Source organism: Aethalodelphis obliquidens, unplaced genomic scaffold (genome assembly GCF_003676395.1).
Source record: "Aethalodelphis obliquidens isolate GAN/ISIS:26980383/991018 unplaced genomic scaffold, ASM367639v1 scaffold9, whole genome shotgun sequence".
NCBI lineage: Eukaryota > Metazoa > Chordata > Mammalia > Artiodactyla > Delphinidae > Aethalodelphis > Aethalodelphis obliquidens.
In genome coordinates, this window is record NW_020837953.1 from 31,917,916 (window position 1) to 31,939,641 (window position 21,726).

General features: G+C 50.3%; 2 protein-coding genes across 5 annotated transcripts; one reads left to right on the forward strand and one right to left on the reverse strand.

Moving 5' to 3' along the window:
* Positions 1 to 71: 71 nt before the first annotated feature.
* Positions 72 to 12,693, forward strand: GPN2 (GPN-loop GTPase 2). 4 transcript variants are annotated; one of them, XM_027109570.1, is made up of 5 exons: positions 72 to 791; positions 1,373 to 1,529; positions 4,263 to 4,423; positions 8,951 to 9,081; positions 10,558 to 12,693. In XM_027109570.1, the coding sequence occupies exons 1-5, from the start codon at positions 381 to 383 to the stop codon at positions 10,628 to 10,630; spliced, it is 933 nt and encodes a 310-aa protein (XP_026965371.1). In that variant the 5' UTR covers positions 72 to 380; the 3' UTR covers positions 10,631 to 12,693. The 4 variants fall into 4 exon arrangements, with proteins under 4 accessions (XP_026965371.1, XP_026965369.1, XP_026965370.1 ...); XM_027109568.1 differs by having other exon boundaries at positions 8,951 to 12,693; XM_027109569.1 differs by having other exon boundaries at positions 72 to 722; positions 8,951 to 12,693.
* A 5,424-nt stretch (positions 12,694 to 18,117) lies between these two features.
* Positions 18,118 to 19,456, reverse strand: SFN (stratifin). Its single transcript, XM_027109572.1, has one exon. The coding sequence runs from the start codon at positions 19,380 to 19,382 to the stop codon at positions 18,636 to 18,638; it is 747 nt and encodes a 248-aa protein (XP_026965373.1). The 5' UTR covers positions 19,383 to 19,456; the 3' UTR covers positions 18,118 to 18,635.
* Between the last annotated feature and the right edge of the window lie 2,270 nt (positions 19,457 to 21,726).

Here is a 21,726-nt window from a genome sequence, read left to right on the forward strand (position 1 = left end):
AGGAAGGTGGAGAAATCCCCAGAAAGGTAACCGCCCTCTCCCCCAGGCCCCCACGTCCGCCCCACGCACCGACGTCACCGCGCCCTTCGGCGCCAAGCTGTGTCGTCGCCGTATGGGCGGGACTTCCTCTCCCGGCCCTGCTGTTTCCGACGTCGTCCGGAAGTCGGGTGCTGGTCCCGTCAGTACCGGGCCATTTGGTCGTCTCACATCGCGCGGGTCCCTGCTCTTCCTCCTTAGGCGACCCCCGGGCATCACCGCCGGCCCCCGACGAAGTGCACGTCGGGGATCCCGTTGCCCTCGGCTCTCGTCTTCGGCTTGGCTCCCGCCCTGCTTCCCTGCCGAGCTTACCTGCTCCGCACGGGGCCGTGTGCCGGCTGCCCATGGCGGGGGCCGCTCCGACCACGGCCTTTGGGCAGGCGGTTATTGGCCCTCCGGGCTCGGGGAAGACCACGTACTGCCTGGGCATGAGTGAGTTCCTGCGCGCGCTGGGCCGGCGTGTGGCGGTGGTGAACCTGGACCCGGCCAATGAGGGGCTGCCGTACGAGTGCGCCGTGGACGTGGGCGAGCTGGTGGGGCTGGGCGACGTGATGGACGCGCTGCAGCTGGGGCCCAACGGCGGCCTGCTGTACTGCATGGAGTACCTGGAGGCCAACCTGGACTGGTTGCGTGCCAAGCTCGACCCCCTCCGCGGCCACTACTTCCTCTTCGACTGCCCTGGACAGGTGGAGCTCTGCACGCACCACGGAGCCCTGCGCAGCATCTTCTCCCAGATGGCGCAGTGGGACCTCAGGGTGCGTCTGGGGACGGGCAGGCCCATTTTGCAGATGGAGGAACTGAGACAGGGAGGAGAACAGATGCCACGCCCCCATGTCCCACAGCGAGGTAGGGGCCGAGACGCTTTGGAGTAAAACAGATGTGAGTTTGAATCCTGGCTCTGCCACTGACTCGCTGTGTGGTCCTGGGCAAGTCAGTTTATCTCTCAGCCTCAGTTTTCTCATCTGTAAAATGGATGTGTCAGTACCCAATTTGGGATTATTGGGAGTATGGAAGTAGTTATGTGGAAAGTGGTATGGTAATTGTTGTTGTGACTTGTGGGCAAAAGAAAGTGAAAGAATAGAGTCAGGTGCAGTGTGAATTGAACCAGTTGCCCACTGGGAGGCTCAGTGCAAGGCATCTTGTAGGAAAAGATGCCCCACATCTCCTGGAATAAGGAAATGACTGTGACTATTAGAATGAAACAGAAGCAGGAAAAAACTAATGGGAAGACTTTCCCTTTGCCCTCAGAAGTCCCCAGTCTGATGGGGGAGACATAGGCCCTAATGTTCCCTGCCTCCCCAGGCCAGTCTCACCCTGTCTCTTCCTTCCCTCCCAGCTGACTGCTGTCCACCTGGTGGATTCTCACTATTGCACAGACCCTGCCAAGTTCATTTCGGTACTGTGTACCTCCCTGGCCACCATGCTGCATGTGGAGCTGCCCCATGTCAACCTCCTCTCCAAGATGGACCTCATTGAACACTATGGGAAGCTGGGTAAGAGATCCTGTTCTGACAGGCAAAAAGTAGGGCAGCGGCTGGGCTGGAGTGAAGCAGAGATCTCAGCTGAAGGAAGCTGCTTCCAGGGACCATGCATGACCTGATGATAGTAGCCACAGTCAGGTCTGACCCCTGCGTATTTATTTTGTGGCACTGTGTGCCAGATACTGTTCTGGGTTTTGGGGACAAGAGAGCTACAGATGATGATATGTATTATGAAGGAATTAGAAGAAAGTGATGGGATAGTGAGTGGTTGGGAGTGAGGGGAGTGAACAGTACCATCTGAGCTGAGACCAGAATAGTGAGAAGGAGCCAGCCAAGGCAGAACTGTTCCTAGGCAGAGGGACCAATAGGGGTTCCTATTTCCCTAATCCTTAAGGAAAGAGTTTTGTTTGTTGTTTGTTGGTGGGTTGTTGTTGTTGTTCTTTGCCATTTCACCTGAACCACAATATTTTTTTTTTAATTATTTTTTTGGCTGCGTTGGGTCTTCTTTGCTGCGCATGGGCTTTCTCTAGTTGCGGCGAGCAGAGGCTATTCTTTGTTGCGGTGCGCGGGCTCCTCATTGCGGTGGCTTCTGTTGTTGCAGAGCACAAGCTCTAGGCACGCGGGCTTCAGTAGTTGTGGCATGCAGGCTCAGTAGTTGTGGCTCGCGGCTCTAGAGCACAGGCTCAGTAGTTGTGGCGCACGGGCTTAGTTGCTCTGCGGCATGTGGGATCTTCCCGGACCAGGGATCGAACCCACGCCCCCTGCATTGGCAGGCGGATTCTTAACCACTGCGCCACCAGGGAAGTCCCGGGAAAGAGCTTTTTGTGTTCAAGGAAAAGGGGGTGGGGAGTGAAGGGAGCCCAGGGTAGCTGAGATAGTGCCCAGGGGAAGGGTGGTAGGAAACGAGGTCAGAGAGGTGGGCAGAGGCTAGAACCTGTACTGTTGAAACACAGAGGAAAGCCATTGATGAATATGAAGCAAGGGAACACCATGAACTAAAAAGGCCCTTCTGGCTACTTTGTGAATTGAAAGGGGCAAGAATGAAAACAGAGGTCCTGTAGGAGGTGTTTGCAGCAGCCCAGGCAGTGGTAGTGGGAATGGAGAGAAGTAGATAGATTCAAAACTTACTCAAGAAATAGGGTTTGCTGGTAGATTGGATGTGGAGACAGAGGAATTAAGGATGACTCTCAGGTTTGTGACTGAACCAGTGGACAGATAAAGGTGCCATTTGTCAAGGTGGGAAAGACTGAGAGAGAAGTAGGCTGGCATGAGGCGGGGACGTTGCCTAGGGGTCTATGGCCAACATTTTTTTCCTGCAAAATTAGTGCCCTGCTGACTGGGGCATTAGTTCCCTAAATAGCATCTTCAGCCACAAAGGAACCTAGAGAAGAATAGCTGAAATGACCAGCAGTGAGCAGGAGGGAGGTTGTAGGGAGAGTGAAGTGTCAGGGCCTTGTCCAGGGAGGGTGACTGGCTGCCAGTTGGGACATGGAAGGATGGGGATAAAAAAGCCCCATTTTATCTATGTCCAGATTTGTGTCTTCCCAAGCCTGTCTCCCCCTTCACAGCCTGCAGCCCAGATGGCTACATGCTGGTCCTCTACATTTCTAGCTCTGACTCTTGCCAGTCATCCTCACAAGAGACTGAGGTACAAACCAGATCAGGCAATTGAGGCCCAGAGACATTACATGAATAGCCCAAGGTCAGTCACTCAGCTAGCCTTTTAACTGAGATAAAATTTAAACCAAGTGTACCTGGCTGCAGTTTCTGCATTCTCAGTGAGAAACGTACCTGTCAGGCAATCCAAGAAGTTTGTTGGAATGCCCAGCACTTCCTTCCTTGCAGGCACAGGGGTGTCGGTTTCTAATTAGAGCTGATAAGAACACAGGAAGCAGAGATCAGGGAGTGAGTCAGTCAATCCCAATAGCCTGATTCCCTCGGCTCACTTTGGAACAGACCTACTGAGTAGCCCAGCTGCTTGAGTCTTCCAGGCAGAAGTGGACAGTGCAGAGGCCCACTTTCCTTCTCTTAGTGCAAAGTTTGTATTCATAGAACTGAGTCACGGACCTCTGAGTCATCTAGTCTAATCTTCTCATTTTACACCAAGAAGGAACTGACCTGGAAAGGGAAAGTGATTTTCCCAAGAGGCCATCCTGCTGGATAGAGGCGCTAGATAGTGTGCCAGGTCCTGGGAGCTCTGCCTGGCTATGAGCTTTTTGAGGCAGGGACCAAGCACTATTATTGGTACATGTTCTACCTTACTACCACTGATCAAGCACTTCTCTGAACCAGACACTGGGGTTTATAGCCCTTAATCCTCACAGTAGCCCCATGAGGTGGGTAACTGCCCATAGAGCTAGTAAATGGCAGAGCCAACAAGTGAAATCAAGTATTTTCTTCTTAGTAAGTTCATTTCACTGCCTCAGCAAATGTTTGTTGAATGAATGAATGAATGAGTGAGTGAGTGAGTGAGTGAATGAAGGCAAAGGAAGAAGGAAAAAAATAATGGTCCCTGTCCTCAAGTCTTTAGCCTGATGCCAGTTGCTCCTGAACACCAGTTTCTCTTCTTTTTATTTTCTTTCTAATTAAAGTATAGTTGATATACAATGTTGTGTTAAGTTCTGCTGTACAGCAGAGTGACTCAGTTATACATATATATACATTCTTTTTTTATATTCTTTTCCATTATGGTTTATCATAGGATATTGACTGTCGTTCCCTGTGCTAACCAGTTTCTCTTCTTAGCCTTCAACCTGGACTACTACACAGAGGTCCTGGACCTCTCCTACCTGCTTGACCACCTGGCTTCTGATCCTTTCTTCCGCCACTACCGTCAGCTCAATGAGAAACTGGTGCAGCTCATCGAAGACTACAGCCTGGTCTCCTTCATCCCTCTCAACATCCAGGTACAAACACACCTCATTTTATTGTACTTTGCTTTATCATGCTTCACAGATACTGCTTTTTTTTTTTTTTTTTTTTTTTTAAACCAGTTATAGGCCTGTGGCAACCCTGCATTGAACCAAGTACATGTTCCAACAGCATTTGCTCACTTTATGTCTCTGTGTTACATTTTGATAATTTTCACAATATTTCAAACTTCTTCATTATTATTATATTTGTTATGATGATCTATGATCAGTGATCTTTGATGTTACTATTATAATTGTCTGGGGCACCATCGACTGCACCCATATAAGACGGCGAACTTGGGAATTCCCTGACGGTCCAGTGGGTAGGACTCTGTGCTTTCACTGCTGAGGGCACAGGTTTTTTTTCTTTGTTTTGAGGACACAGGTTTGATTCCTGGTTAGGGAACTAAGATCCCGCAAGCCACATGGCGTGGCCGAAAAAAAAAAGAAGGTGAACTTAATCCACAAATGTGTGTGTTTTGACTGCTCCACTGACTGGCTGTTCCCCCATCTCTCCCTCTCCACCAGCCTCCTTATTCCCTAACACTCCCTAAAACACAACAATGTGGAAATTAGACCAATTAAACCTACAACGGACTCTAAGTGTTCATGTGAAAGGAAGAGCTTCACATCTCTCACTTTTTTTTTTTTTTTTTTTTTTTGGCCATGCAGCATGCTGGATTTTAGTTCCCCAACCAGGGGTCGAACCCATGCCCCATGCAGTGGAAGCAGAGTCTTAACCACTGGACCGCCAGGGAAGTCCCATGCCTCTCACTTTAAAAGCTAGAAATGATTAAGCTTAGTGAGGAAGGCATGTTGAAAAGCCAAGATAGGCCAAAAGCTAGGCCTCTTGTGCCAAACAGTTAACCAAGGTGTGAATGCAAAGGAAGAGTTCTTGAAGGAAATGAGAAGTGCTGCTCCAGTGCACACAGGAATGATAAGAAAGCAAAACAGCCTTATTGCTGATATGGAGAAAGTTTTAGTGGTCTGGATACATCAAACCAGCCACAGCATTTCTTTAAGCCAAAGCCTAATTCAGAGCAAGGCCATAACTCTCTTCAGTTCTATGAAGGCTGAAAGACATGAGGAAGCTGCAGAAGAAAAGTTTGAAGCTAGCAGAGGTTGGTTCATGAGGTTTAAGAAAAGAAGCCATCCCCATAGCATAAAAGTGCAAGGTGAAGCAGCAAGTGCTGGTGTAGAAGCTGCAGCAAGTTATCCAGAAGATCTAGCTAAGATAATTAATGAAGGTGGCTACACTGGGAACTCCCTGGCGGTCCAGTGGTTAGGACTCTGCGCTCACTGCTGAGGGCCTGGGATTCAATCCCTGGTTGGGGCACTAAGATCCCACAAGTGGCCGGTGTGGCCAAAAAAAAAAGGTGGCTGTAGTAAACAACAGATTCTCAATGTAGACAAAACAGCCTTATACTGGAAAAAGATGCCATCTAGGACTTTAATAGCTAGAGAGAAGTCAGTGCCTGGCTTCAAGGCTTCAAAGGATAGGCTGACTCTCTTTTTAGGGGCTAATGCATCTGGTGACTTTAAGTTGAAGCCAGTGCTCATTTATGATTCCGAAAATCCTAGGGCCCTTAAGAATTCTGTGAAATTTACGCTGCCTGTGCTCTATAAATGGAACAACAAAGCCTGGATGACAGTACATCTGTTTACAACATAGTTTACTAAATATTTTAAGCCCACTGTTGAGACCTGCTGCTCAGAAAAAAAGATTCTTTTCAAAATATTACTGCTCATTGACAATGCGCCTGGTCATCTAAGAGCTGTGATAGAGATGTTGTTTTCATGCCTGCTAACACAACACCCATTCTGCAGCCCATGGATCAAGGAGTCATTTTGACTTTCAAGTCTTAGTATTTAAGAAATACATTTCTTAAGGCTGTAGCTGCCATAGATAGTGATTCCTCTCATGGATCTGGGTGAAGTAAATTGAAAACCTTCTGGAAAGGATTCACCATTCTAGATGCCATTAAGAACATTCGTGATTCTTGGGAAGGGGTCAAAATATCAGTATTAACAGGAGTTTGGAAGAAGTTGCGTCCAACCCTCGTGGATGACTTTGAGGACTTCAAGACTTCAGTGGAGGAAGTAACTGCAGATGTGGTGGAAATAGCAAGAGAACTAGAATTAGAAGTGAAGCCTAAAGACACTGAATTGCTGCAGTCTCATAATACAACTTTTTGGATAAGGAGTTGCTTCTTATGAATGAGCAAAGAAAGTGGTTTCTTGAGATGGAATCTACTCCCGGTGAAGATGCTGTGAAGGATGTTGAAATGGCAGCAAAGGATTTAGAATATTATGTAAACTTAGTTGATATAGTAGCAGCAGGATTTGAGAGGATTGACTCCAATTTTGAAAGAAGTTCTACTGTGGGTAAACTGCTATCAAACAGCATCGCATGCTACAGAGACATCGTTTGTGAAAGGAAGAGTCAGTTGATGCAGCAAACTTCATTGTTGTCTTATTTTAAGACATTACCACAGCAACACCACCCTGATCAGTCAGCAGCTATCACCACGGAGGCAAGACCCTCAACCAGCGAAAAGATTACGACTCAGTGAAGGCTCAGATGATGGTCAGCATTTTTTAGCAATAAAGTCCTTTTTTTTGCACGCGGGCTTTCTCTGGCTGTGGCAAGCGGGAGGTACTCTTCGTTGCGGTGCGCGGAATTCTCACTGCAGTGGCTTCTCTTGTTGGCGGAGCATGGGCTCTAGGCGCCCCGGCTCAGTAGTTGTGGCTCACAAGCTCAGTAGTTGTGGCTCGCGGGCTCTAGAGCGCAGGCTCAGTAGTTGTGGCACACGGGCTTAGTTGCTCCACAGCATGTGGGATCTTGCTGGACCAGGGCTCGAACCCATGTCCCCTGCATTGGCAGGCGGATTCTTAACCACTGCGCCACCAGGGAAGTCCCAGCAATAAAGTACTTTTAAATTAAGGTACGTACATTGTTTTTTTGGGCATAATGCTATTGGCTATATGCTTAATAGACTACAGTATAGTGTAAACATGACTTTTATATGCACTGGGGAACCAAAAAATCCGTGTGACTCACTTTATCATGAAATGTGCTTTACCTTGGTGCTCTGGAACCCAACCCACAGTATCTCCGAGGTGTGCCTGTACTGGGCACTAAGAGGCCTCGTCCCTTGGCTATTGGCTCTGCAGTGCCTGGGAGCACACCAGGCTACGTGTCCAGGAGGCTTTGAGGCCTCAAACAATGGTCTTTGTCCTGGGTCCAACAATCATTCAGTCTCCTTGGTTTCAAGACCAGTGGTGGGCAGGATTCCAGTAAAGAGGGTAGACCAAATTTTGGCCCTATCTGTTCTGTTTTTTAATTTATTTATTTTTGGCTGTGTTGGCTCTTCGCTGCTGCGCACGGGCATTCTTTAGTTGCGGGCTACTCTTCGTTGTGGAGCACGAGCTCTAGGCATGTGGGATTCAGTAGTTGTGGCACACGGCCTTCAGTAGTTGTGGCTCACGGGCTCTAGAGCGCAGGCTCAGTGGTTGTGGCGCACGGGCTTAGTTGCTCCGCGGCATGTGGGATCTTCCCGGACCAGGGATTGAACCCGTGTCCCCTGCATTGGCAGGCAGATTCTTAACCACTGTGCCACCAGGGAAGCCCCCCTGTTCTGTCTTGCTGGGTTCTCTCTACACATGTTCCCTCCTCGGTGTGAAAAAGGATGAGTTCAGAAAGTCATTAGCAAGGGACTTGACCAAGGCCAGGGACAAGTCTTTCAGCCTCCTTCAAGATGGGCAACTGCCTGTTGACTTTGCAAAGTAGTACCCAACCCTTGTGCCTCTCACCTCGCACCCTGCAAAGGTAACCTGGGAGACAAAGGTGCGTGTTAGATTCCTTTCTGCTGGGGGTGAACTTAAGGGAACTTGTCTCTTCTCTGTTTAATGCCACACTTTTCTCCACTAAAACGAGGAGGTGAAACCTATAATATTAATCATACAGTTACACTTATTGAAGACTTTCTGTGCTAGGCATTGTGCTGAGGACTGTACATGCATTATTCTGAAATCTCTTTCCCATGATGTGAGGTAGGGACCATTCTTACCACTTTTATGTGGACGAACAAATAAGTTACATGCATGTTTATCGGGTGCCTACTGTTAGATAGGTTCTGTGCCAGCCACTGGGGATGCCTGGACAAACAAGTTCCCGACCTCAAGGGGTGCACAGTCAAGTAGGAGAGGCAGATGAGTTAATAACTTGCTAATAGTAAGATGGTAAGGATCATAGCTACAGTGGGGATAAACCCAGGGGACTGCAGGTGTGCGTAGAGGTGCTTATCTGTTCTAATTTGGGTGGGTTGGTAGTCAGGAAAGATGAGGTGTAGCCGGGCCTCTGGGCACATGTTGAAGTACTCCAGGCCAAGGGAGCTGCATGGACAGAGGCTTCATGAGGCAAGATCAAGGCGGGTGTTTGGAGACTGCAGTCGGTTTGATACAACCTCAATTCCACAAACCCCTATTTCACTCAGAGCTGTTTCTCTCCTCCCTGCCCAGGACAAGGAGAGTATCCAGCGGGTCCTGCAGGCTGTGGATAAAGCCAATGGCTACTGCTTTGGGGTCCAGGAGCAGCGGAGCCTGGAGGCTGTGATGTCTGCCGCGGTGGGAGCTGACTTCCACTTCTCCTCGTATCCTTGCTCGCTAGCCTCCGCCACAGCCAAGAGCGGGAGGCCAGGGGCTCAGGAATGGCCATGCCTGCCCTTGCAGATGACTGATTTCATGTTGACCAGTGGGCTCCCTGGTAACTGGTCCCTTGGAAGGCTTCAGGGTTGTTTGTACCTGAGGACAAGGGAGGCTGTTGATCAGAAGGAGCAACAAATACAGAGGCCCAGCTATGAGAGAGCACTGGTCACTCATGCAAGGGATTCGGTTGGCCTGGTGTCTTGAGCGTGAAGGGGAAAGGGAGATGCAGTGGGAAGGGGAGGTAGGCGATGGAGGAGTGTGGACTTCGGCCGTGGGTGGCCAGTGGGAACCAGAATACTATTGTTGAGCGGAGCGTGACGCAATCAGATGTACATTCTTGAAAAGCACCTCCAAGTGTGGAAAATGCATTTAAGGGATGTGATTGGGAGCAGGAGAGTCTTTACAGTCTCCAGGTGAGATGGGATGCAACATTAGTAGTGACAATAGCAGAAAGGGTGTGGACTGGAAAAATGTGAAGGAGACAGATAGCTAGAGCTCGTGACCAGGTGGTTATGGGATAGAAGGAGGTGGAGCAGAAGTTAGACTCCCAGGTTTCTGGTTTAGTCAGTGGTAGGGGGTGGTTGTAGTCACTGAGGCAAGAAAAGGAAGAGGAGAGGGCAGGTTTGTCACGTGGGTGGCAGGGATGGGAACTGGCAGCTGTGCTGTGTTTGAGGGGGCCATGGGATGTATTGGAACCTCAGTCTCCCTGGTTGTAGAATCTCAAGTTCTGACGCTGGAGTCCTCTAGTATAAGAGCCATGGTGGCCAACCTAGCCATAGTCAGACCCCAGACCCAGGCCTCAGGTCGGCCAGCCTCACACAGCTCCATGGGCAGTGTCGTGGTCTTTTCCTGTGTGACTCTGATTGATGTCCTTCCTGCCCCACTTTCCTGCTATTCCAGAGAGAGCTAGAAGGCACCCTATAGCCCAAGCAGAAAGTTGTTGTTTTCTTTGAGCTCCCTGAGTTCCCTCCTCTAGCTGAAGCAGAGAAGTCATTTGCTGAGCACCTACCGTGTGCTGGTTGCCATGCTGGCGCTTTATATTCGTTGTCTCATTTGACAGAGTTCCTCACAGCTCTGTATTACAGATGAGAAAAACAAGTGGCAAAATCAGGGTTTAACCCCACAGCCTGGCTCCAGAGCACGTGCCACAACACAGAGCTGGAGGGTTAGTGCTCTCTGCTTCTCTGCTTCTCTGCAGTGTGGGCAAGAGGCAAATAGAGGAGCATTTGGGTCTGGTTACTTGGAGGGACTTCTCAGACCCAGTTGTTCCCTGTTGCCTGAAGCTCTAATTATGAGGAAGGGAGTGGGATGGGAGGAACCTCCAGACACAGCTAGAGGGCACACATCACAGAGGTCAGATCCTACCCAGACCAGTTCTCCATCCTTGCCTATGCTATCAGCCTTGACGAGCCCTCCATCAGCACCCTAGGCCTGCAGGAGAAGTACCTGGCGCCCTCAGAGCAGTCAGTGGAGCAGGAGGCCATGCAGCTATAGCAACAAGCTGAGCTCTGGAGAACAAGACACACGACCCAGCGCTGGGGAGAGTGGCAGCTCCCAGTGAGCAGCGGACAGCTCAGTGGCCTGCAGATCCAAGGGCAGCCCTCCCAGCCAGAGCTGGGAGACTGGCGAGGGCATACTCAGCCTTGCAGAGGACTTCTGGCCAAAAGCCACACATGTAGCCAAGCAGAGCACCAATCACAGCCTCATGAACTCTGGCGCTGCCACCAGGGATTCAGCACTGGTCCCACTCGGGCTGTGACGGAATGTGCTACAATGCAAGAGTTTATCTTCTACTTTTTGTGGCTTCCAAACTTTCTTCAATCATCCAGGCCGAGTGAGTTGGGAATATGGGAATGTCCCCTTTCCTCAGAAGAGTCCTATTTCTTCATACTACAGGGCAGTGTTTCCCCCAAAGCACGGGATCATACTAGAGGGTTGACTCTCAGTCCTCAGTTATGCTCTTTGGTTAATCTTCAGTTTTAACAGTGAACCTCAAACTTGAGGTCTCACAGACAACACTCCTAGCAGATCTTGTAACGTTTTATTTTCATTGTCTTTATGTCATGGTTTTATTGTTTTTTGAAGTTGTTAACTAGTTTTCCATTTATATTAGTGATTAAAAGTTGACTTTAAAATGAAATTATTTATACAAAATGAGTTGCTTAAAGGAAAATATCAGTATATAATCGTATCATGAGGGCTGTGGGAAAATTCAAGACGGCTTGAAGTTGGAAAACTGGTGTTTGCTTCCTTTGCTCTTCTTGCAACTGGTTGGATGCAATTCACATTTTCAACCAGTAGGTAGCATCCCAGGCTTATTTTTTAATTTTAATTTTTTTTTTTTTTTTCCCGGCTGTAGCCTGGAGGCAGAAGGGGACAGATGGCTGTCGTGCCAGTGGTCTTATTTGCAGACACTCAGTGCTGTTAATACATGGGAAGGGCTTAGCATTTCACAAAGAGCTTCCACACACACAGTCCTCATGTGGCTTTCACAGCAGCTCCTAGGGACATAGACAAGATGGGGAATAGTACTAAGCCCCACTTTACTGTGAGGAAACAGAAAGATGAGGAGTTTGAACTTCAGTCAGCCTGTCTCTCTCATAGCTCACTTTGCTGAATACTTAATGGTGAAAAGTCAGGGCCCTCCTCCCACAGGGTTTATAACCAATCAGGAGAAAGAATTTAGACACCTGTAGGGTATTAACTGAATCATAAATCAGGGGGAAGATAGATGACTGGTGGTTCGGACAGTTGGAGAATTCAATTTAGGAAAACTGTTCTGAAGCAGCATTGAGATGGGGGTGACCGGGCTTTGCTTCTCACATTTGGTCACCAGAGCAGAAGGCAGAAGAGTTAGGGGCTGTGAGGAGGCCCCTCGGGCTGGAACAGTGTGAAAGCAGCCGACCCCCACTCCCACGCCTGGCGGGACAGGGGATGATAACTGGGTGCTCCTTCCCCCGACTCTCATCTAAGGAGTTCAAAGCACCTCATCCCTATTGACACTGTACACGGTGGGGAGTGTCAACAGTGCAAGCCAGGGAAACTGAGGCCAGGAGGCACTGCCTGGGGCTGGCTGTGAGTCACCTATGGGGCCTGGAGCCCAGGAATAATGACACCCAGGCTGCTGGACAGATCCCTCATCAGTTAGGGCATGAGGGTGGGTGCTGTGTTTTTGAAAGTAATACCAGTAGCTGTGGTCATGGGTTTTGATGCTTACCCCATCCTGGAGGCCCCAGCTATCACCAAAGCACACCAGCTGGAAGGAAGCATCATTTAGAACTTTATGGCCTCATATGCAAGCACCCTGAGCATTTATTCTCTGCAGTCATCAAGTGAAGAAGGATGGACAAATTCCAAACTTTATTTTCAGGCCTTGGTGTGACAACAAGGGTGTTTTCTCCTCTAGTAAATGGAGCTCTGTCCACTTCCCACTGATAGCAACGTGATTTTCTATCCCCCCTGTCATGATTGGGAGGGGATAGCACAGTGCAGAAAAGCAGAGGTGTCTGGGTTCCAGGTGAGGTCTGTTCAGCATGAAGTGTGTCGGGTAAGAGAAAGACCATCCTCGATTTGTCAGCATATGACGACTGTCCTTGAGATTTCTTTTTTTCCTGATAGAAAAGTGAAAAGCTTGGAAAATGAAAATAAGTCACCCATGATCCCACCACAGATAAATAATTTTTAAATATTTATAATAAATTTTCTATTCAAATGTATATTTTGTGTTTTTTATTTCAAGTCTTATTTTTCTATGCGTTCAGAGGGATAGCTATAGCATTTATATACGTGGGATATATTGTTAATGCTTTGTAACCTGCTTTTTTCAGTTAACATTATTTCATGTAACTAAAACTCTAAGGACCTTTTTAATGTCTCCATGATAATATTCTGGAGTATGGCTATAACATTGTTTATCCAGACTCCCATGCTTAGCCTTTAAATTGTTAGCAATTTTTTTGCTATTGTAAATAGTGCTGTGATTAACATCTTTGTCTGACTCTGACTTTTTTTTTTTAACATCTTTATTGGAGTATAATTGCTTTACAATGGTGCGTTAGTTTCTGCTTTATAACAAAGTGAATCAGTTATACATATACATATGTTCCCATATCTTCTCCCTCTTGCGTCTCCCTCCCACCCTCCCTATCCCACCCCTCTAGGTGGTCACAAAGCACCGAGCTCACCTCCCTGTGCTATGCGGCTGCTTCCCCCTAGCTATCTATTTTACGTTTGGTCGTGTATATATGTCCATGCCACTCTGACTCTCTGACTTTTAACTTATGATAAAGTCCTAGAAATAAAATAGCTGATGTTTTCTAGGTTCTGGATTCATATTGCCAAAATGCCTCCCAGAAAAGTGCCACTTTACAACTCACAGGCACTGTCTGGAAGTGCTCTTCTCACCCCCGACCTCACTTGGCAATCGTGAACTTCCGGAGGGAGGAAACCATCCCTGAATGCTTTCCAAGGGACCTTCTTGGTCTTCTCTGCTAACCACTGACACTGGGCTATACTATGCATATCTTGGCTCTGAATTGGGGACTTCCAACAACTGGAAGATAGTGTTTGGAACCTATCAGTGACCACAGCTAATTGGAAAGGCTTCCAGCCCAGACAAAGAGGCTTAGGAGTGAGGGTGACACCCTAAAGCCCACAGAGCTGAAGCACAGACAGTCTGCCCTCAGCTGTTTCTGAAGTAGCAAAACGCTCACCCACAGCTGGCTGAGAATAGGAAGCCTGATCCCATTAGGGTCTGTGGGAAGATGAGGATCCCGTTAGGATCTGAGAGATTCTCTGTCCTTTCTCAAGGCTCCTGAGAGAGGCAGGGGAGTGACTTCCCAACACTACTAAGGCCCACCCCGTTTTTGAAAGAAGCTGGGAGGCCCAACTACCTCAAAATCCTGGAGGGAAATTCTCTATCAAGCCGAGTAGCTCCCCTCCTCCCCCTTTTCCTCTCTCTTGTCCCTGGTTGTTGAGCCCTTACCCAGCCTTGTCTGGGCTGCTCACCTCCTCTTCCTGTCCCCTTTGGAAGGAAGAGTCTCAGATTACACAGACCTCAGTGGCATCAGGCTTGCTGAGGGTAGGGGAGAGCCATATGCCTCATTTCCAACCCACTGTGTCCTCCATGTCCAGTCAGGGAGCCAACTTCCCATAGCCCCAGAAGCCCAGGTGTCAAAGTGGCTCTGAGCCTTAGTCTCTTCAGAAGCAAAACAAAGATGATAATATGTGTTGCTGTGAGGAATAAGGTATGAAACTGCCTGGCACATAGCAGTCATGCCACGTGCTCTTATTACTGTATTCTGTTCTTTAGGAAGAAGCAGGAGGGGGGCACTTTTGGTCAGACGAGCAATCTTGTTGCAAGCATCTGAAATCAGGTTTTCCCAAAAAGGCACTGGACACTTGGACATTGGGGGTGTGTGTGTGTGGGTGTGGGTGTGGGTGTGGGTGTGTGTGGGTGTGTGGGTGTGTAGGAATATCGTGCCTTTCTGCCTTTCTGGAAGGAGACACAGTGGCCTGCCTGACCCCAGTGCCTTGGCCTAGGGTGCCCGGTTAGTTCTGAGAAGGAACCTTAACCCCAGTGCCTTGCTTTCCATCACCTACTTCTGTGGATCCACAGAGCCAATTTGGACTTTGCTCTCTGAAGTAACTGCATGTAAGAGAGAAGAGTAGATACCTTCTTTAGAGAATTTTAGGTTGCAAACTTTCCCCATACAACTCAAATTCTTAGGAGAGGAAAATCTTTGTAAGCCCTGGGCCTCTGTTTCCTAGGGGATAACCTGGCAGTGCAGAAAGGATGGGACTGTGGTTACTTGACTCTTTGTGAGCCCAATTTCTATCTAGAAAGCTTTGCTTTATCCCAGAACTAGCTATATTTCCATTTTCCACAGTAGAGGACCTGGCACTAACCTGGTTTCCAGGCATTTGGAGGGACAGTTTTAAAACTAAGTTTTGAGCTCCTTCCTGCACACAAAAGCGTGCTGGAGATGCTGTGGGGAGAAGGAGGAATAATGGGACAAAGTTACCATTTTTAGGGAGCTCTCTGGGGAGATAAAAAATAAACCCAGGACATAGTTGCAAACCTAGAGGTAGAATCAAGTAGGTATGAAATCATGACTGAATAAATGTATTTATATAAGTGAAAGAAGTTGGCGGACTAGATAGTGTACCCAAAGCTCTGTATGTGTTAAAGGGAAAGGGATGGTGGCTAGTCGTGTTTTGACCTGAAGATGGCTTTGAAATTTGGAAAAGGTTACAGGAAAGTGCTTGGGGCTTCCATGGTGGCGCAGTGGTTGAGAGTCCGCCTGCCGATGCAGGGGACACGGGATCGTGCCCTGGTCTGGGAGGATCCCACATGCCGTGGAGCGGCTGGGCCCGTGAGCCATGGCCGCTGAGCCTGTGCGGGAGGGGCCGCAACGGTGAGAGGCCCGCGTACCGGGAAAAAAAAAAAAAAAAGAAAGTGCTCAAGTGGAGAGGACAACTGGAAAGAGTGGCCACCACGAAATTTCCAGCAGAACTTGGCAATCTTACCAACTTTGCCCTCTGGGACTGATTTTTTTTAATTGAGATATAATTCACATATCATAAGATTCATTATAGAGTTTACAGTTCAGTGTTTTTTCATATATTCACAAAGTTGTGCGACTATCACCACTATTTAAATCCAGAACATTTCATCACCCCAAGAGAAATTCCATATACATTAGCAGTTGGACTGAAAAAAAAATTTTTTTTTAATTTTATTTAAGTATAGTTGATTTACAATGTTGCGTAGGACTGAAAAATTTTAAATGTCAAGTTTAGGCCAGGAAAAGATGACAAGAAATGCTCACTGAGACCCCACCCTGGGTAACATTAAGAAAGCTTTAGATAGAAAAGTCTGGGACCTAGTTCAGAAGCTGGTGCCTAAGCCAGCTCACAGCTAGCTGTCTGATTTGGTGATATTCCAATCCATAGCATCTGCTTTTAAAATCTGTCAACACCAACATGCTACCTTAGGGTAGCTCATTTCTTTCCCCATAGAGGGCAACCATGAGCCATGTAGAGGAAGTAGGCAAAAGTCAAATGCTGAGAGAAAAGAAAGAATTTCGTTTCTCAGGACCTACCCATTAAGAGGAAGTCACCAGACCTGTCCGGTAAGAGAAACCAGGTCACTTCCAGAGCTGAGGGTAAGTCACTTGCCCTCTCCCAGAGTCTCTGACTGGTTTGGAACCTTAAAACCTAACACCGTTCTGGGAAAAGAGAGGTGAAAACGAGGGACCCAGAAAGCATCAGAGTGGTCCTGCCAGCTTCCCCTGTAGAATTAGTAGCTCTGATAAGAGCCCTTTGAGTCCCATGGGTGTGACCAAACTTGGACTCTGGGGAACCTGATGAGGCTGGACTGAGTTTCCCCAATACTGTCAGGTGGAGGAGTGACCACTTGATGTCAGGCCAGTATTCTCAGGAGGCCCAGTGATCATGTAGGTCATATTTGGCAGTAAAGCTGTGCCTCAGTACTGGGCCTGATTATCCTGCTTTTGGCACAGAAATGCTGGATAAGTCCTAGACTATTGATGCTGTAAGGATTAATAATGCGTAGCATGTATTGAATATGTACTATGGGCTACTTTACATGCATGTATTTGCTCAAACTTCACAGCAACTTTAAGAGGAAGGTACTATTTTTTAATCCCCAGTTCACAAATGAGGACAGAAGGTAAGCATGGTGAAAAGCCTTGGCCAAGGCAGGCTGGGAGTCAAACCCAGGCAGTTTTAACTTCACATTTTTTCGTTATAAAGCCTTTAGTCCAAGCCCCTTATGATACAGAAGGGGAAACTGAGGCCCAGGGAGGTATAATGGCTTTTCCAAGCCAGTCAGGGACACTTCCAAGCCTCCTGGTTACCAGTTCAGTGCTGCCTGGGCTCCGGAGTGTGATGGGGACACCTTGGGGGCCTTTTCCTAGCCGACCCTGCCTGCCCGGCCAGGCTCGGGCACCGCCGGTAGATCAAATGACGCAGAGGGCAGGGACTACTTTCCGCACGACCCCGCCCTGTCCCGCTGCTCTGAGGATGCCGAGCTCTCGGGTAGGGCGGGTGGCAACTCGTCCGAGCGAAACCAGGAGAGCGCCGCCTCTGGCACCTGGCGGGGGGCGGGGGCCCCTCAGTGGCGCAGCCCGTCTCGGTGCCTGCGGAGCCGGATGGGCGGAGGGAAGACGCAATGCGCGCAGTCCGCCGCTCATTCTCCTATTGGTCAGTCGGGCCCCTGGGGCGGTACCCTGAGTGTCTCCCTCCCGTGATTGGATGACATCGGCCTGGGGCCCGCCTCCAGCCTCGGGCTGTGAAGGCCTGGCCGCGCTGGGAGGCCGCATACGTAGGCGTGTTGCAGCTGGGAGCCGGGGTAGGGGGGGCGGGCCGGGGGAGGCGTGGAGGCGTAGGGCTCCGCCGACCAAGGCAGGACGCGCTCCTCGCGGCCCTTCCCACTCAACTTGAGTCTCCTCGTCGTCAGCCCGTTTCATTTTTGTCCCCATCTCCGAAAGCTGGAGGGCGGTCTTCTCAGACCTGGGCCAGACCTTTAAAAAGGCGGCGTCATACCCCTGCCCCAGGCCGTACTCCCCTCCGCTCAGATATAATGACTCTTTCCCGCTTTCAGATCTCAGGTGCCCAGAGCCGCTCACTGCAGCGTACCCCTCCGGCGCTGTCCTCGGACCTCACACCTGAGACTGCACTGGTTTCCTGTCCCCTCAGACCTGAGCTCTTAAGCCTCCCGCCCCGCGGCCCCTGCAGAGAAGCCTCCAAGCCTCTTTGCACTCACCTGACCCTCTCGGGAGGACCAGTTTCGGGGGACCAGACCCTGATGGAGAGAGCTGGACCCCCAGCCTCTCTCCTGGAGTCACTGGCTCCAGAGTCTTGTCTGCGGGTCACTGAGCCATCCCCATGGGAGGGTCTCTGTAACTCATACACCAAACCCTGTCCCGTCCCTCTGCAATAACTGGAAAAGACAGGAGGAGTGTCACAGGGGAACTTTATTGAGAGGAAACATGGTCACACCCAGCAGACGTGCTTTCGCTCGCTTCCTTGGTCTTGCTCGCTGCATGCACACACACTCTCTCTCTCTCTCTCTCTCTCTCTCTCTCTCTCTCATCTCCAGCCTCTGCCACACAATTGAGTTCTCAGCCACAAAGGTGGGATACTCCTAAATTCCTAAGATCCAGAGGCAGCAGGGGCAGGAGGGGGGCGGGGTGGGGAGGAAGTGGCCAGGTTCAGGGGTGGGGTCGGGGGGCGGCGGAGGTGCAGAGAGCAGGGCTGGGTGGAATGACCAGTGGCTAGGAGCACCTGAAAGCTGCAGGAAGCATGGAATCCTCTGGCTCCAGGCGGCCTCAGCTCTGCTGGTTCCTCTCTGTGGAGCCTTTCTGAGCTGGGGCAGAGCATTTGGGGAGAAGGGTTGGGCCTCCCACCCCGTACAAGTCCTCTCTGCCAGGAGTGGGGGACGAGCGGGCAGGGCAGGGAGGGCAGCGGGCACAGCTCAGCTCTGGGGCTCCTCGGGAGCCTCACACCCCTCTTCCCCGGCGTTGTCGGCCGTCCACAGCGTCAGGTTGTCCCGCAGCAGCTGCATGATGAGGGTGCTGTCTTTGTAGGAGTCCTCGCTGAGGGTGTGCAGGTCAGCCATGGCTTCGTCGAAGGTGGTCTTGGCCAGCGAGATGGCCGCCTCGGGGCTGTTGGCGATCTCATAGTGGAAGACGGAAAAGTTCAGGGCCAGGCCCAAGCGGATGGGGTTGGTGGGTGGCATCTCCTTCTTGCTGATGTCCATGGCATCCTGGTAGGCTGACCGGGCTGAGTCAATGATGCGCTTCTTGTCATCACCGGTGGCCACCTCAGCCAGGTACCGGTAGTAGTCGCCCTTCATTTTCAGGTAGAAGACCCGACTTTCGGCGTCACCGGCCTCCTTGATGAGATGGCTGTCCAGCAAGCCCAACACCGTGTTGCATACGCCCCGGAGCTCTGTCTCCACCTTCTCCCGGTACTCTCGCACCTCCGGGCCCTTCTCTTCTGAGCCCTCCTCGTTTCCCTTCTGCTCGATACTGGTCAGGACTCTCCACGCAGCCCGCTGGCCACCCACCACATTCTTGTAGGCCACTGAGAGCAGGTTGCGCTCTTCGCAGGTTAGCTCCTCACCCTTTTCCACGGCGCTCTTCATGAAGGCTGCCATGTCCTCATAGCGTTCAGCCTGCTCGGCCAACTTGGACTTCTGGATCAGGCTGGCTCTCTCCATGGCTCTGGGGACAGACAGGCGGCAGGCTAACTGGCTGCCTCGGAACAGATGCCGGGTTCTGTGCCTCTTCTGCTCTCGGCCTGCCTTTTGGCTGGAAGGCCAGGCCCACAGCAGGGTGGGGAGGGGCAGAGGGCGGGACTGGGGCCCCAGACCTGCCTCCTCTCCTCTTCCCCACCACACCCTTTCCGGCTCTTCCTTAAAGGTGAAAGGGCTGGGATGTGGGGTGAGTCATTGGGACAGTCAGCAGGAGAAATCTGGGCGTTGGCCGCACCTGCATCGACACCTCTCCAGCCTCCAGGCTGCCCCCTCTTGTTCAGGGTTTCCATTACATTGCCACATGAGGTAGCTGCCCCAGTTTCTCAAATCAGATCCTCCTTCACCGTGTCCTTCCAGGGGCTGAGGATGGCTTCAGCTACCTGACCGCTGTGGGCCTAGGCAGAGCCCATGAAGCCAGGTGCAGGAGGATGGGGTTCCTGATCCTGCCAGGTACATTTCCCCCATTGGTTCAGGTGAGATAACTCATTGTTTAGGTAGGGCTGTAGTTTCCCAAGCACCTTCATACCCGTGATCTATAGTATCTGCTGTGTCTCTGCAAAATGGGCAGGACTGTGACTACTACTCCCACTGCAGAGATGGGAATACTAAGGCTCAGAGAGGGATGAGATTTGCTCAGGGTCACACAGCTTTGGCTTCTCTCCCATCAAGGCTTCTGACTTGTGAGCTCCAGGCTGTATTTAGAAGTAAGATGCAGGCTTCTTCCAGAGTCTACCTGAAATGGTTCCATCCCCCACTCCTCACTCCCCCTCAGGGTCCTGTCCCCTCTGAGCTCCCAAAATGCACAAGCAGCAGCGTTCAGGGTGCCACTTAATGAGGTGTTTAACGATCGGCTTCTGACGCTCCAGCCCAGCCTTTGTAATCAGTCACCCAGTAGGTTTTTGGATACATTCCCCATCACAGCACAATTTTCCCTTTCAAGTTGGTGGCCTGTTGCCACTTGTCTGAGCACTTACCCTCTGGCTCTCCACACCAGGTCACCTCGCCCCTCCAAGCCACCTGCCATCATGCATCAGTGGGGCTCACAGAGGGTGGGGACCCAGCTCACTGACTATCCCACTTTCGTGCCTGACTCAGCCTGCCTTCTGTCAGAGGCTGGGAAGCAGGCCACCTGGGTACTCTGCCCAGTTTGCTTCCCCAGGGTGGGGTGCTAGTAACCGGGGAGAGAGACAGGACCGAAAAAAAGGAGGTGGCTGTCACACAGGCCATTTTTTTTTTAAAGGGCTTTAAATGCTTGGCTTTTTATTTTATTTATTTATTTTTGGCTGTGTTGGGTCTTCATTTCTGTGCGAGGGTTTTCTCTAGTTGTGGCAAGCGGGGGCCACTCTTCATCACGGTACGCGGGCCTCTCACTATCGCGGCCTCTCTTGTTGTGGAGCACAGGCTCCAGACACGCAGGCTCAGTAGTTGTGGCTCACGGGCCTAGTTGCTCCGCGGCATGTGGGATCTTCCCAGACCAGGGCTCGAACCCGTGTCCCCTGCATTAGCAGGCAGATTCTCAACCACTGCACCACCAGGGAAGCCCACACACAGGCCATTTTGTTTTACGGGGCAGCAGTCCTAGCTGAGTGCTGCCTTCCCCAGCCTGCCTCTCAGAAGTTTCCCTGCCCCTTCCCGTTGACCATGGCCCCACCCCTGACCCCTGGCAGAGGCCTCAGAGATGGAGACTGCTCTGTTGCCAATCTTCTGTCCCTGTTCACTGAGGTGCTATCTTTGTGTCAGCCAAGAATTTCACCTAAAGGTGTTGGCATTGCACCTATGAGGGTGTGTTCCTGCTTATCTGCTCCACCCCTAGCCAAAGCTCAGATGGGACTCAGGGGTGGGGCTCCTCTCTCTGGGATCCAACCAGTTTAATCCTTGAACCAGGACTATTTCACAGGCCTGTCCGTCCCCAGTTCCTCTTGGTGTCTGAATACCCACCCTCCCCTCCTGGAGGGACTCTGAGGCCAGAACTCTGAGGCCCAAAGATGAGATCTGCCAAGGAAGCAGAAGGGATTTTAGGCTTGCCATCCCGAAGGCTTTGCTTAGATCACTGACACGGAAAACGCTAGAAACAAAATACACTGAAGTACCAATTTACAGAGTATATCTTAAGGTAGTAGGAGTCTAAGTGGGTTTTTTTTCTTTTGATTTTCCTAGTATCTTCAGGTTACCAATGGTGAATGTGTATTATTTTTCTATGACAGACAGAATAGCCTAGTATCTTTGGAATCAGACTGCCTGGGTTCAGTTCTCACAAGCTGCTGTGGCTTTGTCTAAGTGACAACCTCTGTGAGCCTTAGTTCTCCTA